The 17087-nt window shown below is 54.9% G+C and overlaps 1 protein-coding gene across 1 annotated transcript in view; it reads left to right on the forward strand.

Moving 5' to 3' along the window:
- The window catches only part of KIRREL3 (kin of IRRE like 3 (Drosophila)), a 142174-nt gene that overhangs the window by 93067 nt on the left and 32020 nt on the right, over positions 1-17087 (forward strand). Inside the window, exons 5-6 of the mRNA XM_012001243.1 lie at positions 9658-9808; positions 16240-16345. Of these exons, the coding sequence (XP_011856633.1) occupies positions 9658-9808; positions 16240-16345 (257 nt within the window). The remainder of the gene's footprint in view (positions 1-9657; positions 9809-16239; positions 16346-17087) is intronic.

The following is a 17087-nucleotide window of genomic DNA, read 5'->3' on the forward strand; positions in this document are numbered from 1 at the left end:
TAGAGAGGGGGATGGTGGGGGCTGGGGAGAGGGACTGAGGGGTTAGGTAGAGACGGGGATAGTGGGGTCTGAATGGGGAGGGAACCAGCTCCCCTGTGTCTCTGCAGCTGTCCCTCTCTCCTGTCCCTTTTGGTTTCTCTCACTCTTTGTCTCCCTGTATCTTTCTTTGCGCTCTCACTCTGTGTCACTTTTTCTCGCTCATGCTGTGGTTCTCCTACTCATTTGTGTGTGTGTCCATCCCTTTATCTGACTTGTGCGCGCGCTCTCTCTCTCTCTCTCTCTCTCTCTATGTCCTAGGGTAACTGCTGGGGAAGACCCTAACAATAGACCATGGTCAGATGGGGAGACTCAGGCACAGTAGTGGCCAGGGTCTAGGGGTGCAGATAAGACGCAGGATGCAATCACAGTCTGAATGTTTGTGGCTTCCAAAATTCCTATGTCGAGATCCTAATCCCCAGGTATTAGGAGGTGGGGCCTTTACTAGACGATTAGGTCATGGGGGTGGAGCCTCATAAATGGGATCAGTGCCCTTACAAAAAAGAGGCCTGAGGGAGACCCCTTGTCCCTTCCACATTGTGAGGACACAGTGAGAAGAGGGCATCTGTGAACCAGGTGTCTGTCCCTCAATAGGAAACAAATCCGCCTTGATCTTGGACTTCCCGGCCTGCAGAACAGTGAGACATAAATTTCTGTGGTTTCTCAGCCATCCAGTTTATGGTGTCTTGTTATAGCAGCCCAACTGGGCTACGACAGATGCCCAGTTAAATTTGAGTTTGAGAAAAATAATAACTTTTTAATATAAATATCTTCCAAATACTGCATGGGACATACAAGCCATACTTATACTAAAGAAAATAGTCATTATATATCTGAAATTCACATTTAACTGAGTATCCTGTATTTTATTTGCTAAACCTGGCCACTTTCCAGGGCTGCCAGGTGAAGCTGTTTAGGCTCCACCATCTCCAAGGTGCCTGGCTCAGGGGCCAGGGAGGGCTGAAATCCAGCCCATAATCCCTTGCCCAACAGCCCTTGCCCTGCTGTGTCTACCAACAGGGGTGCTTGCCTCTAATCCACACACGATACCGAGGGCTGGAAGCACCCTGAACTGGCCCCCGTATTAATTGTGTCTTTAAAATGTTGTGTATTTTATGATGCTTTGACATCTGGGGCCTTGCAGACCCAGGGAAGGACCAGGGTAAGCTAATTCCTAGAGACAGCAAGCATGCTTTGTATCAAAGCAGACCAACCAATCCGGAGCCCAGGCCCCCACAGCCTTTGTCATCAGGCTCTATAGTCCAGGATGTTATGCCCCTACCCTAAATCTCCCCAGGGCCACACATCAGACCACCCCTACAGCTCAGGGCCCAGGGAAATTATTCAAGCTATCCGATCCTAAGCCTGCTGAGCCACCAACCCTGCCTCACCAATCCTTCCTCAGAAAGCAAGCCACAGCAGGGGCTCTGCCCATACTCTCCCCACACCTCCCACCCCGGCCCCCACTGACCCTGGGGCCTCCCCTTCCTCTGGGAAACAGGAGTAGCAAACTGTCTTTTTTTTTTTTTTTTTTTTTTTTTTTTTGAGACAGTTTCGCTCTTGTTGCCCAGGCTGGAGTGCAGTGGCGTGATCTCGGCTCACCGCAACGTCTGCCTCCTGGGTTCTCCTGCCTCAGCCTCCGGAGTAGCTGGGGTTACAGGCACGTGCCATCACACCCAGCTAATTTTTTTTCTTTTTTTGTATTTTTAGAAGAGATGGGGTTACTCCATGTTGGTTAGGCTGGTCTCAAACTCCCAACCTCAGGTGATCCGCCTGCCTCGGCCTCCTAAAGTGCTGGGATTACAGGAGTGAGCCACCGTGCCCAGCCGCAAACTGTCTTTTCAACAGCAGTTGTCTCCTGATCTGTTGGTCTCCCTCTACCTGAATAAACACAAAATTTCAGATACATTTTTAAACAGCCCCCACCAAACTCCACTGAACAAAACTGCATAGAGCCCCAGATGGGGTTACTGTACTGCAGAGCCTTTAAGATGAACGAGGCCTTACAGGAGAGCTGGGCCAACCTCTTTTGTCTGTAGCTAGAAAATTGAGGCCTAGTGGGGAAGCGGCCGTCCTTCTCAGTGGTGGAGTGGGCGGTGCCAGGCCTGGAACCATAACCTCCTGACGCCCCGGCCTCTGCCCTTGCCCATGCTCCTCCCAGGACAAGCCGACCCCCCAAGCTCTGCCACGGGGGGCCCAGCCTCCAGAACGCCTTCTCGCCCCAGCTCTGAGGTTTTCCTTAGACTCAGAGACTGGGGAGGTACACGGCCTGGTCCCCGCCACCCACCAGTCCTCTCAGCAGTCCTGAAACGATAACCAGCACCTTGGCCATCCGAGGAGGATGTGAGACAGGCCCGTCCCTGCTCTGAGGGTGTGTCCTTCCTGTCCCAACCTGACCACCTGCCAAGAAGTTACTCCAGGGCTGCTGATCAAGCACCCAGCACCTGGTTCCAGAACCCAGGGCAAACTCCTTCCCTCAGACACAAGGCCAGGGGTGAGGTGGCCGCCTCTTGGAAGACAAACCCCTCCCTTCTGTCCTGGGCTGGAGCCACCGTGTCGTGTTATATAATACAAGGATAAGACACAGAGAGAGGGTTGTCCAGAGGAGAATGAAAAGGAAGGACAGGGGCTTTCCTTCCAGTCTGAGCGCCTGTCCCATCCCTCCCTGAAGATAGGCCAGCCTGGCCCCTGGCAGGGTCAATGTCCTGCAGAGGACACACACCATCAGGTGGAGAGAGAGGTCAGGGTCACTCTGCTGGACCTGTCCCGGGATCACCTTGAGCTCAGCATGTCGTCCTTGTCTACATCATGAAGGCCCCTCGGAGAGCCTGGTGCCGTGCTTCTGCACAGCAGGGCGGGGGACCCCGTCCATGCTCCTGGGCCTGTGACGTCAACAGCAGCGCCAGGCAGCCCCAGGCCTGGGTTCCAGGTTCCACTGCATAACTTCAGACAACCCCCTCCCTTGGCCTCTGTGTCCTCATCTGCAAAATGAAGGTATTGGATCAGACACTCCAGAAGGGAAACAGATTCCTCAGGGGACAGTCACCTCAGATGGTCTCCTGCCCCTCTTTGGCTTGTCCAGGGAGCAGCAGAGGCCTGAGACCCTCAATGTGTCCCTGGACATGAGCATGGGAAGAGGCCCTGTGTCCCGAGGCAAGGCACTTCATTTCTCTGGGCCTCTCCTCCAAACCATGGTCATCCACCATCCTAACTGTCCACCCTATGCCCAGTGGTTCTCACGGAGACCAAAGGGGTGACCAGCAGAGCCAGCACACGTCAGTGGAGCTTCCCCGGGCACAGGGCTCTGTGCTGGGCATGGAGAAGCTACAAGCCTGTGACGTGGAGTACACCCAGCAGGGTGCACAGTCCGGGGCTCCTATGGAGCAGGCTCTAGGGGCTGTCCAAGCCAACCCCTCTGCTTCCCCTCCCAGGGGCCCAGCCCACCCCCTCATCCCCCAGGGCTGCAAGGAGCCCTGCCATAGGCCAGCAGCACTCCTGACTTCCCCAGAGAGGCTACATATGAGGAGGGGCCGGAGCATCAGCCGCAGAGAGAGAGAGAAGCTGGGAGCACACACAAAATCAAGCAGCCTCCAAGAACCCCAGAAAAGACCCCACAGGGCAGCCCTGGCTGCTGTCGGGTCTGACGCCCTCAGTGGCTGTCGCATGGTGGATGATTAGGGCTCAGGAACCGGCAGCCTGAATTCGGATCCGGGCTCTGCCACTTTCCGGCTGTGTGACCTAACCTTGCTGTGCCTCCCTGTCCTTGCCATACAGTGGGAAGGACAGCAGCACCCGCTTCAAGGGGTGCTTGTGAGGACTGAATGAGAAACACGCCTGGCACAGAGCGAGCTTGCAACAAGCATGGCTGTTGGGATTGTCACTCCCTCACTGGATCCACACGGCTGCAAGGTCCGCGCTGCTGTGGACCTTGTGTTTCCCGTATGCAGACATCAGTGTCACAGTTAGGATGGCCACATGGTTCTGAAGGCCCGGCTCAAACCTAGGATCCATAACATAACATGGTGAGTCACCCTCTGCCTCAGTTTCCCCAGCTACAAAATGCAATGGTAATGATCACAGTTGTCTATCAGGGTTACAGAGTGACTTACAAGAAATTATGTATCAGAAGTACCCTGTCAAGGGCAGGAGTAAGGGCTGGATAAATGTGAGCTACTATTATTGGCTCCTGTCCCACAGGGGGAACCCCAGTCCCCCGCCCCAGGGGTCATACAGCTATTTCATAAAATACCAGGCCTGTTCTCAAAGTTTCCGGGTTGCTCACCGACCGTCCTCTCTGTGACTCCACCATGGGGCCAGTAGGGGAGGGATGAGCCTCATCCCTGGAGGGCACCTGGCCCCTTCGCCAGGAGGAAGGGCAGCAGCGGAAGCACTCAGCCCCTCCCCCAGCACAGACTGGTCATGCTTCTCCTTAACAGGCCACTGTCACAGCCCCCAGCGTGCTGGGCGGGCCACACTGCCGGATGGGGCCTTGGGCAGTACCCACTGTAGGCTCCCGGGGGTGTCAGCAGCAGAGGCACGGAGCAGGGAAAGGCCCCTCCAAGCTTCTTCCTGGAGACTCAACCCTGAGCCATCTGGGGACAGTGGGTTCCTCCCCTGTTCCTCGTACTTCTGAGGGCCCGGCACCAGAGTGGAGACCACATTCTTTCTTCTGGAAAGCCCACAAGTCCACACAGCCAGGGAGGAAGGATGGGTTACGGAACAGTGAGAGGACAGGCTGAGCCCAGAGAGAACCCTTCCTAAGAGCAGCTTCCTGCCAGGCAGGAGGGTTGCGTGGTCTTAGCATGCACAGTCGTGTCCGTGTCTACTTGGAGCCCCTTGCCCTCTACCCCCACCACCAGGACCACTGGCCTCACCTTTTACCACCTTTGCTAAGAGGAGCTCTGGACACCCCACTCAGGAAAGGGATAAGTGTCCACATGCGCAGGCCCTCCCCCTCCACTGGGCACCCCTTCCCTGATCACTCATCCCATCACCCTCCACCTATCTGCCCAGCTTAGGGGCCAAGAGTCTACTGGGTGTGGCCGCGGCTCATCCTGGCCTTCTCTGTGAAGGGCACCCCTCTGGCCTCTGGCCTCAAGGCTGGATGCAGGGACTGCGGCAAATAGCACTGTGCATCTTGCACCTGGCCCACACACCCTTATTCAATCCAGGTGGCAACCAGCCCACATGGAGCCCCAAGCAGCTATCAAAAGGGGAAGCAGAGTGATGATTTTTTTTTAAAGGGGACCCAGCAGGTGGGGAAGGTGAGTAGGGGGGAGAAGCGAGGCGGCCTTGTTGCCAGGCGATCAGGCCTGCTCTCGGCCTTTCCAGACTGTTTGCATATCAGTGAGCATCCCACATTGAGCACCAGTGCTTGGGTCCCCACTCCCTGCCTGCCCTCCAGCCTGCCCATCTCTGAGGGCTCGGCCTGGCTCTCCACTGACCAGCGGAGGCCCTGGGGGCTTTGGAAAGAGCAGAGTGGCCAGCCACTGCCACCCAAGCAGGAAAACCACGGGATGGGGTACCCTGTGTACCACCACACCTGGGAAGACCAGCCTCCCAGGCCAGCGCTGGGAAACTAGAGAGGTGAATGCCAAATCCCTGCCCTTAGGGAGGGGCGGTGAGGGTGTGTGCACAGCCCTGAAGCAACACCTGAGCAGGCAGCGTCCAGAGAGAACCTGGGGCCCTGCACAGTCACAGCCGTCAGTGGACAGAGGCCCATGAACACCCACAGACAAAAACAGGTGCGCACACATACCCATGGGGGTATGTGCCCCAGCACGCTCATTCCTGGACACACACCGTCTATACGCCTGGCCCTGGTCCCTATCTGCGCACACAGGGGCTGGGTCCTCGGGGACCCTTGGGGATCGTCGGGAGTCACCATGGCAGTCACATGGTGACTGGGTGACCCGGGGACTGGCAGCACATTAGTGCTCACCACACTGGAGGGAGGCCTTGGAGGCGGTGGCCCCCAAAGCAAGTGGTCCACCATGAATAATTCACTTCCTTCCAGAGCTCACCTGCAACCCATGAAACTGCCTGAAGCAGGAGGTGGGGGGCTCAGTGCCCATGGCGTGTCCCCAGAGCCAAGCTTGGTGAAGGGAAGCAGAGAAGGGAGAGGCAGAGCGGAGCTGCGGCTAGAACCTGTGGATGATAGAATGTTCACCCGGACAGTACCTTCAAGACTGCAAAGTCCAGAGGCTCCATTTGTGTATGAGAAAAGTGACGACTAGGGGAGATTCATTTCTGAAAAGGAATGAAGCAAAGAAACAAGAAAGGAGAAGTGAGATCAGAAAGGAATGAGGGGAAGAGAAACCCGAGGGTGCAGACCCCCCGCACCCCTCCGCATCCCGCCCTGCCCTTCAGATGCAGGGCTCCCTCCAGCCTTCTCCCTTGGCCCCCCGGCTCTCTCCCACCTTCCTCCCCTCAGTCATCCTGTAGTGGAGCTGGCAGACCCAGCCTTCCTCCCTGGGACACCTGCCACATGGGGTCTGGGGTCCCCCGTGAGCTGGGGGCCAAGGAGGTGCTGGGGCCTTCCACAGGGACAGAGAGGGTACTGGTGCTGGGGCACACGCCTTCCCCTCGCCCTCCTTTTGTTTAATGAACACATCTCCCTTTTTCTCTAATTAGGTGGAACAAACAACTTGAACCAGAATTTTTATTTCCCAGAAAAGCACACGCCCGGACCCAGTAAATATGTCATTAATCATCATTCCGCGGCGGAGGAGCACACTGGGTGCAGGGAGGAGGGAGAGCAGTCAGAGAGCCTAATTAGAGCTGGGGCCCCTCACTCCCCTCCCGCTGGCACCCACCTCCCAGAGCCCATCCATTGAAAGCTTTCCTGGCAGAGTCAAGCTTATGTAAATGTCCCTTGTTAGCACAACGGAACAGTAGAGGAGAAGAGAACAATACCGACCCGCTCTTCACCACCTCCCGCCTCTGCTCACCCTACCCAAAGTCTTAGTTTCAGCCAGGAAATTGTTCTTATTATCACTTGGCTATTTATAGACTCGGTGAGGTCTGCTGAGGAGCCCAAGCCGGGGTGGTAAAGCGGTGCCGGCTGCTGCTTCCTCACCGCCCGGGCTTAGGCTTGGGGTTCAACTTCACTCCTCTGCCCGATTTTGCCAGCCCCGGGACAGATCGAAGGCTCTCACCTGCTGTGCCACTGGTCCTGCCCCCTGCTTGCTGCATCTGGCCACATCACTCTCCTCCAGCCCCTCTGCCCAGGGCCGTGGCTGGCACCCTGAGTCCCAGGCCTGCAGCTGTACCGCGTGGCTCTCTAGAATGTCACAGTCTGGCTTTGCCTCCAGCAAGATGTGCTGTTCTAGATAGAGGCTCTGGCCCTGTTCTCCTGAGGCCATGAGGTTTGCCCCACGTTGAGAAAAACTGCACTGAATTAAGCACCCAGAATGTGGGGTTCCAGGCACCTACAGGTTTCTCCCTGTGGCCCTAACTGTTCCCACCTGTCCTGCCAAGAGCACGGTACCCACCCTCCAGCACCCCGGGAGCTGCGGCAGAGGCTGTGGCTCAGGGGTCACCCATTCTTAAGTGCAAATCCTAGCTCCACCCAGCAAGTTCCTGGCTCACCTGGAACTCAGGTTTCTCTTTGGCTAATCAAAGATAATGCTGCTCTCTTCCGGGCCCTCATAAGAATTAGAGACACTGCCATTGTCACTTTATGGGAGGTTTTGAGGGAGGAGTGGTCTGTTCATCTACTCCCTGGCTCCAGTCAGGGGGAAACAGGACTGCACTCGTAGTGAAGTCCCTTCCTGGTACCTCCTAGTACCAGAAGCCTTTGCATACTGACCAGACTCCAATCCCAATCTGGAAGTGCACCCCCCACACTCAGCACACCCTCCCCGGGGTGCACCTGACTTAGTGGGCCCCAAAGTGATGGGGAAGTAGCTGCAAAGAGAAACAGGAGAGGGAAGGAGGTAGCAGCCACAATGGGGAAGTAGCTTCGCAATGACATTGTGGCCCAGTAGAGTAAAGCAATGACCTGGGAAGATGGGAGACCAGCAGTTAAGATGGGTTTGCTTCCCAGGGCTGCCATTACAAAGCACCACAATTCGGTGCTTAACACAACAGAAATCAATTATCGCACAGTTGTAGAAGCCAACAAGTCTGGAATCATGGTGTCAGCAGGGCTATGCCCCTCCAAAGGCTCCAGGGGAAAATCCGTCCTTGCCTCTTCCAGCTCCTGGTGGCTCCTGGCATTGCTTGGCTTGTGGCAGCATCCCTCCAATCTCTGCCTCCAACTTCACCTGGCCTTCTCTGTGTCTCTCTGTCTTCTCCTCATCCCCCTCTTCTCCTCCTCCTCTTCTCTTTCTCCTTCTCTTTCTCTTTCTCTTTCTCCTTCTCCTTTTTCTTCTTCTTCTGAGGCAGGGTCTCACTCTGTGGCCCTGGCTGGAGTACAGTGGCACAACCTCGGCTCACTGCAGCCTCAACCTGCAGGGATCAAGTGATCCTCTCACCTTAGCCTCCCAAGTAGCTGGGACTACAGGCACGAGCCACCACGCCTGGCTAATTTTCTTTTTTAATTTTTTTCTTTCTGTTTTTCTTTTCTTTTTTTTTTTTTCTTTTTGTAGAGACACGGTCTTCCTATGTTGCCCAGGCTGGTCTCCAAGTCCTAGGCTCAAGCAATCCTCCCACCTCGGCCTCCCAAAGTGCTGGGATTACAGGCATGAGCCTCCATGCCCCGCAGATTGTCTTCTCTTCTTCCAAGGACACCAGTCATTGGATTTAAGGCTCACTCTGAATCCAGTATGACCTCATCTCAAGAGCCTTAACTAATTACTAATTGCTTGACTAAACTGCAAGGACCCTATTCCTAAATAAGGTCATATTCTGAGATTCCAGGTAGAAAATAATTTGGAGATGACACCATTCAACCTCCTGTAAGAGCCTAGTACTTATTTCAGGACCAACTCGAAGTGTAAGTTTGGTCAAACTCCACAGCCTCTGTCTAGCCCACCTATTTTCTCCCCTATCCAATGGGAGATGATGGTGTCTGTCCCACCTGTGGTTTGACTGAGGCTCTAATGAGATCAGGGAGTGAAACGCTTTGGAAAGTTGAAAGGATTTACATAGGCAAATAATCAAAAAGTTGATGTGCACTGATTCTGCCCATGTCCCCACCCACTCTGACTCCCATTCCCCAAACTGTGCCCCCTCTGCAGACTGTCCCTGCTCAGGGGCCACAGTCCCTGCTGGTTGCAAACCATCTCCTTGTGTCCTACAGAGCCTGAGACTCACTCAGGCACCAGAGGCAAAACAAATGAGAGTTCATTTCAACATGGGACCCCCCCAAGCCTGGTTTCCATGAAGCCTATCCTGATTTATTTCGTGCTTTTAGCATGTGAATCCAGGCTAATTTTCACATGATGGAAAACTGGCTAGTTCCTTTTTCCTTCCGCAGCCCAGCACTTACCCAGGCCAGGGAGCCAAGGGTAACCCCCGAGCTCTACATAGACATTGGCAGACCGGGTCTCCTGAGCTGAACCCCTCCATCCTCAGCTCCCCCTTCTGTCTAAGCTAGTGCTTGTTCACCCCCAACCCAGGCTGGCCACCCCAGCCAAATGACATGGAGCTTTCTCTCCCCTCTCCCCTTCTCCCAAGACTCTGCTTCGGGACGGCAAGCGGGAGAGCATCGTCAGCACCCTCTTCATTTCCCCTGGTGACGTGGAAAACGGCCAGAGCATTGTGTGCCGTGCCACCAACAAAGCCATCCCCGGAGGAAAGGAGACGTCGGTCACCATTGACATCCAGCGTGAGTACCCACCCCCTTCCCCAACCCAGCCCTGCCAGGCCCGGGGTGAAACACCCAGCAACCCTGCTTATAGCCTGGCCCATCTGATGGCAGGCAATGGGTCAGGCAGCTCTGTGGATCGGCAGCTTGTAGGTACGGACAGGAAGGACCATCTTGTCTTCCTTACTGTCATGAGATGCAACCTCATAGATGAGGATCTTTTGCAAAGGACATCTTCAGGCCACATTTCAACACCTGTACAAGGTGGGACTTTCACACCAATAAATACGGTCAGCTGCTGCCCCTGCTGGCCTAGCCAGTGGCCCCTCTGTTGGAGAGGAAGTCTGAGTGGAGATGCTGATATTTGAAGGGTCCTCAGGCTCCAGAATCGGCAAGCGTCGCTGTGCTCTGGAGAGGGTGCACCGGCCACTCTCATGGAAGGGTCGATCAAGGGGATATGAGGAAGGAAATCTACATGTATTATCTCATTTAATCTTTTGTTTTATTCTTTTGAGACAGAGTCTCGCTCTGTTGCCCAGGCTGGAGTGTAGTGGAGCAATCTCAGCTCACTGCAACCTCCGCTGCCGAGGTTCAAGCGATTCTCCTGCCTCAGCCTCCTGAATAGCTGGGATTACAGGCATCCATCACTACACCCAGCTAGTTTTTGTATCTTTAGTAGAGATAGGGTTTCACCCTGTTAAGCTGGTCTCGAACTCCTTACCTCAAGTGATCCTCCTGCCTTAGACTCCCAAAGTGCTGGGATTACAGGTGTAAGCCACCATGCCTGGCCTTATTTAATCTTTTCAACAACTGTTTGGAGAAGGTGTGACTGTGATCCCTACTGTGGGAAACTGAGGCACCAAAAGGGTGATTAACTTGCCCAAGGCCACTTAGGTTTCAAATGCAGGCAGCATAGCTTCCCAGAGCCCACCCTGGTATCGTCCTCTCCACACTCCTGCACAGCCAGCCCTCCGTGGACCGTGTTAGGATTGATATTGACAATTATGATGCTTTAGGGTTCCACCAGCATCACATCCCAAAAGCACCCAACAGAGACCCCTGAAGGTCTCCTAAAAGTCTCCCTAAGGTGCCCGCCAGCCCCAGAACCAAGAAGAGCTCAGCAAGGTGTTCCAGTGGCCTTCCTCTCAGGACTGGATTAGTTCAGTTTAAAGGGTCGGGACTCAAAAGTGGACTTCTGCCCTTCGAGATCCCCTCCCTGCCGCCAAGCGTAATGCCACTGCAAGCTGGTGGCTGCTTCTGGCTTGGTCTCTGAATTACAAGGCTGGAGCTGCAGGCTGGCATTCGTGTCCTCCTTAGCCTTTTATTCGTTTTAAAGCAAGTGCATTTAAAAACACTTCCTAACAGCCCTGATTCATCTAAGCCTTCTGGATTCTGGGCTCTGAGTGGCTCTCCAAGGACCTAGAGTCCAGAGATGGGGTTCAGGTCTTAGGGTTCTGAGAGCTCATCTTGGCAGCTAGAGAGCAGAAGTTCCCAGCCAGTGTCTAGAATCCCGACAGACACCATTTAGATTCCAGAGGGCAGAAGAAAGGGTTGAAAACCTCAGGTAGGCTCAAGGCACCCATACACAAAGGCTGAGTTCTTGAGGCAGGAGGGCACTTTATCTTCACTGTCTGGCCACTAGCTATTAACAAATATCTCTGTCCCCCCCAACAACCCCTGACACACCCCTGTACCAAGGAGCCTTCTTGCAGTCCTCATTCACAAGGATGCAGGGCAGCAGAGCTCTGGCCAAGCCTAGAGCTACGGTGATGGAACGAGGCCCCAGGGCACAAAATGCAAGGAAGGCTGGCCCTGAAAATTAAGGAGGCAAGGCTTCCTTAATCTCTGTCCCTCGGCTCTTCCCTCCACTGGCCCTGGCCCTGACCTGGGTCCTGGGTCTGAGCACCACCTCCCCCTGTGTGGTGAGCAGTCAGCATGGAGCAGTAAGCCCCACTGCTGGAAGAGGTGAGATGCTGCGAGGCCAGCAGTCCAGCGTCCAGGACGGCTCCACCACCCACAGGTGGGCTGGGCCCACGCCTCTCACATCACCCCTGGGGACTCTGGTTCCTTGTCTGATTTGGCCAAATGACATCCAAGGCCCCTTCTTGCCCTAGGACTGGCCATGGATCAGAGCTCTCTGTCCAGATGCAATCCAAATCAGGAAGGGGAGAGGGCGGGAGACACCGAGCATCCAGGCTCCCTACTTCCAGGCTGCCATTCGATTCACCGCCACCACCACCCCGCTCCCTTCTTCCCCAGCCCATCCCCAACCTGGTCAGGAGGCCTGTACAAAATGTTACAGACTCCTGTACAAAAGCAACAACCTAGCTGGCCCACCGTGACAGCAGCGTAGGTCCTGGCAGGGAGAGGTGGGAAGAAGCAGTGTTTCCTGCTCCAGGCCACCATCCGTTTACCCCAGGAGAACCTCTCCAGGCAGCGGGAAACTCGCCCTCCTAACCACAGCCCGCCCGGCCTTCTGCACTCAGGCCGACAGAGGATCATTCACCAGGGCACAGGTGACAGTCTGCATCTGGGAGGACACTGGGTCTTGCCAGGCCTCTGGGCCCTTTCTGGCTTCCTTTCCAAGGATCTCTCAGCCACCTTTGGAGGCATTGGAATGAGGTCAGAGTGACACTTGGAGCCCAGCAGCCCAGTTTCCCAGACCAGCCTCATCCAAGGCAGTACTGGGTAGTGGTGAAGGCCACAGCATTCTCCTGCTTTGAAATCTCTGCCACTTACTGAGAGGCACTGACCCGGTTAGTTAACCTCCTTGTGCCCCGGTTTCCTCCTCTGTACATGGAAGTAATCATGCTCACCTCCTAAGGTTGCAGGGAGGATTAAATGAAATCCTTCCTGTCAAGCCCCCTAGCGCAGTGTCCGACACATTGTGAATGCCCCACACCTATCAGCTGCTGTCAGGACGCAGAGCCAGAGGTGAGTGGCGCCCCCATCAGGTGTCCCCACAGCCCTAACAGGAAGGGATCTTCATCCATGTGTCCCCGCACTCACCACCCCTAGTCTGAAGGTGCTTATATATGCTTGCCAAGCAAAGCACACATTGTCCACCTGCTCCCTCCCTCCTTCCCCCTCCTCCTGCTTCAGCTCCTCCTCCATTTATTCATTTGTTCATTCAGTCAACATCCAACCGTTTACTAAGGACACCATGGGCTGCATCAGAGCTGCCTTTGCGAACCTGCTCATTTTCTCCGTCGACCAAGAAGCATCCAAACTCAGCAAAAGCACATTTGTTGTTTGTTTCTCTTGGTCTTCATATGTTACCCAACGGAAGACAAAGCTCTCAGATTGAGTAATGGGAGAGAAAGCTTAACACCCCCAAAGCCTCACCACATCTGGACTCTGTGTCCAGCTGCCAAGTTTCAAATGAATGTGCTATAAAATCACTGAGTCATGAAGATTCTCTCTTTTCCCACCCTCTCCTCCGTGTACTACTTCCTCTGAAAACACACACACACACGCACACACGGGTGGATAGAAACACTAACAGACTCTCAGCTGTAACATCTGTTCAATGTGATCTCAGTTCCACCAGCTACCTCAAAGCTGCCCTCCTGCAAGTTATGCTGCCGACATCACAAGTGGGATTAAAATCATGTTTAATAGTTGGATATGACATAAACTATTTATACCTCTGGAGCTTGGCAGACTCCTGAAAATTTATATTCTGTACACCAGCAGAAGTGGAGAGAGAAGCTTGGGCACCTCTGGTCTTGGGGTGGAGGTGCAGATAAGGCCAGTGAGTGTAGAACCCTTGTGAATCGCTTCAGGGCAGGTGATCACCAAAGACGATGCTAAGAGGAAGGGAAAGTGCAGGAGAGAGGCCTCACGGTGAGCTGATCATGGCAGGGGTGTGACGAGGCATCGGGCAGCAGGAAGGTCCTACAGCAGGTGTGTGCCCCACCTCCCTGCCTCTCAGACCTCATCACTTTAGAAAGGACTCCCAGGTGAGGGAAGGGCCTCCTGGAACAGCCCCCCAAGTTCTCTGATGGGTCCCTCGAGTCTATGGGACTGGCACTCACCTCTTCAAAACAGACTTGGGGTAGGTACTCACTTCCCAGCGTTGGCCTTCATAATGCGAGGGCATGGGCCAGCCATGCGTTTGGATCCAGGTGGCAGTTCCCAAGTGCCTCTGCCTCCGCTGCTTCTCCAGCCCATGGCGAACTGCAGGCTCCCCCCTGGGTGTCATGTTCGCTACATAGGGTCCCACGGACGCCCAGCTCAGCCAGTCAGCCTTGCACGGAAACAGGGCTGGGGCTCCTGATTCAGCCTTGCCCTGGAAGGTAGGGTGCAGCTTCGAGGAGAGGCCGGGGGTTGTCGGGGTAGGAGGAGAGTTCTTGTGGCTATTCCCTGTCACCCCATCTTTGTGACCACTCGAATTATGCCTTAAAACTGCGACTGAGATCACAGAAATACCCTCACTTCCCTTGTAATTCCCCACGAAAGGCAGGCAGGCCGGCCGCACCAGGAGCAGACGTGTCCTGGATTTGTGGTCCCCCGTCCGGAACTGGGGAAAATGTGGGAGAACAGGCTGCCCAGCACAGTCGCCCACCTGCTACTCAGAAAACAGAGCTCTCTTCCCAGTGCCGGCAGATACCAGTGCAACCCCTGGGGCCATCTCCCAGGCCAGCTCCTGTGCCTGGCACTCTTGGGCACCAGCAGGCAGAGGGCGGCTGAGCAGTTATGTGATCCCAGCTCCAGGATAAGGCCGGCTCGGTCTGCAGCTGAGAGGCTGAGTGTATGACTCTCTGAGGGTGTCAGGACCCCACCGTAGTCCCAACCAGAGCCCAGACCAACTGGGCCAGCTGGTCCCTTTGTGATGCCCCCATAGGGACCCAGAGAGACCAGCATTTTTCCTCATTGCCTCTGAGAAACTGGCTTCTTTACTTCTTCTTCTGGAAATGGGCTGGACCCCTAGAAGTCCTCGTGACTTTCCTGCAATTTGCTCTGCTTGTTGGTGGGGACTGACCCAGAAGATGCGGCCCAGGGCCCAGCCTGTCCATGGGGACCAGGTCCTGGGCTGCCCACTCAACTCAGCCAGACATCTGGGCCATGACAGGGAAGAAGGATGGGAACTGGCCCATCATCCCCCCTCCCTCGGTGTGTGGATGCCCCAGGGGTGCTGAGGCCTGGGGGCCACCAGGAGCCCAGGTGACACCAGGCTCTGGGGAGGGTCCAGAGCCAGCTGCCCCTGAGCTGGGCAGGGCCAGGCTGACGGAAGCCAGTCCCACCTCTCTGCCTCTCTACTGCAGCCCTCTCGAGCTGTTTCCATCTTTCTGTCCTGCAGTGTCTGCTCCTCCTTTTCCTCGTTGTTTCACTTGGTCTTTCTCTCTGACACCATCATTGTCCGGCCCTGTGTGCTGGGTCTCTGTGGCCTTTTCTGCTTTTAGTCTGAAATCCTTGTCTGACTCACAGTCTCTGCAAACAGGTCAGTCTCTCCGTCTCTCCGTCACTCTGCCCTCTGCTTCTCTAGATTTCTGTCTCTTTTTCTCACCCTTTCTCCGCACTTCTCAATTTCTATGTGTGTGTCTTTCTGTCTCTCAGCCTATGTCTCTCTCTGTCCCTGTCACTTCCTCATCTTTGTCTCTCTCTCTCTCTCTCTCTACACACAACACACACACGCATGCATACACACATGCACACATGCATACACACATATACACACACATGCACACACAGATACATACACACACACACACAATCTCTCTTCCTCTGTGGTCTCCATGTCTCTCCTCTGTGTACATGTCTCACTGTCAGCCTCCGGTCCCTTCTGTACAGATCTGTGTGTCTCTGTGTCTCTGGTTCCTGTCCCCCTGACTTTTTCTCTCTCTGACTTTCTGTCTCCTCCCCCTCCCACCATTTAGCACTTCAGAGCCTGGCTTCTTATCATGTCAAATGAGAAAGCAAGCCCCAGCCTGGGGAGCTGAGGCCGTGGGCCACCAGCCAGGACTGAGTGGAGATGATTAGGCTGATGAAAGGGTGTAAATGCCGCTTTCAAGTTAACAAATGCCCCAGAACCTTTACGGAAAAGAGATAATAAACAGACATTTCAAAGACAGTCTGCACTGAAGTGAGGCTGAGTGTCCACCCGCCCCTCTCTGCCCCGCACCCCTCTTCCCACTTCTCCTTCCTGGAGTATTTTGTTCTGTCCGAAAGTTGGAGGATGGGAAACCCCTGGACCCAAGGCTGAGGCTTCCTGGCTTGGGGTTCGTGTCAACACCAGGCCCCAAGTCCACGGGGGAGCCCTGATCCCACTTCCAGGACTGTCTGAAGCAGGCACCTCCCATGGAGCCCCCAACTTCCTGGAGACCACCAGGGTGGTGGCTGCTCTGAGGGTTCCTGGGTGGTGGAGTCTCTGGCTCTACCCTCCAAGTCACCCAGGATCTCCCTGCCCCCATTCTTTCTCGGGTCTACAAGTGACTGTCCTCTCCCTGCAGACCCCCCACTGGTCAACCTCTCGGTGGAGCCACAGCCAGTGCTGGAGGACAACGTCGTGACTTTCCACTGCTCTGCAAAGGCCAACCCAGCTGTCACCCAGTACAGGTGAGAGTCACTGCTGAGGAGGCCCGGCCTGGCCACTGGCCCCCACCCCTATGCCTCTCAGGTGGGATGTCACTTAGGGTCCTTAGCATGGCCGCAGTGTGTGCCTGGTCCACATCACGTGTCCAGTAGCCTTCTTCCCTTCCCCTTGCACCCGGCTGCCTGGTGGCCGGGTGGACCCTTCCTCTCCTCTGTGCATGCACGTGCCCTCTTCCACTGGAGGAAGCAGGACTCACGCCTTCTGCTTGAATAGCCTGTTTATCCCACACTCCGAACGTGGGAAAGGCTCAGGAGAAAAAAAAAAAAAAAAAAAAAAAAAAAAAGAACAACCAGGAGAAGCAGCAAGATCAGAACCTCCGTTCTAGTCTTGTGCCCATCAAACTGGTTCACCTGGGTGGGTCAGGATGTCTGGGCCCCAGCCCGGTCCAGTGAGCATCAGGGATCACACATGCTCATGGCCCCTGTGTGTCTCTTGCTCACAACATGGATAAAAGCATCACTGTTTGGTTTTTTTTGGTTTTTTTGTGTGTGTGTTTTTGTTTTTGTTTTGAGACGGAGTCTCACTCTGTCGCCCAGGCTGGAGCACAGTGACATGATCTCGGTTCACTGCAAGCTCTCCCTCCTGGGTTCACGCCATTCTCCTGCCTCAGGCTCCCGAGTAGCTGTGACTACAGGCGCCCGCCACCGCGCCCGGCTAATTTTTTTTTTTTTTTTTTTGTATTTTTAGTAGAGACAGGGTTTCACC

This window comes from Mandrillus leucophaeus, unplaced genomic scaffold (assembly GCF_000951045.1).
Source record: "Mandrillus leucophaeus isolate KB7577 unplaced genomic scaffold, Mleu.le_1.0 Scaffold656, whole genome shotgun sequence".
Taxonomy (NCBI): Eukaryota; Metazoa; Chordata; class Mammalia; order Primates; family Cercopithecidae; genus Mandrillus; species Mandrillus leucophaeus.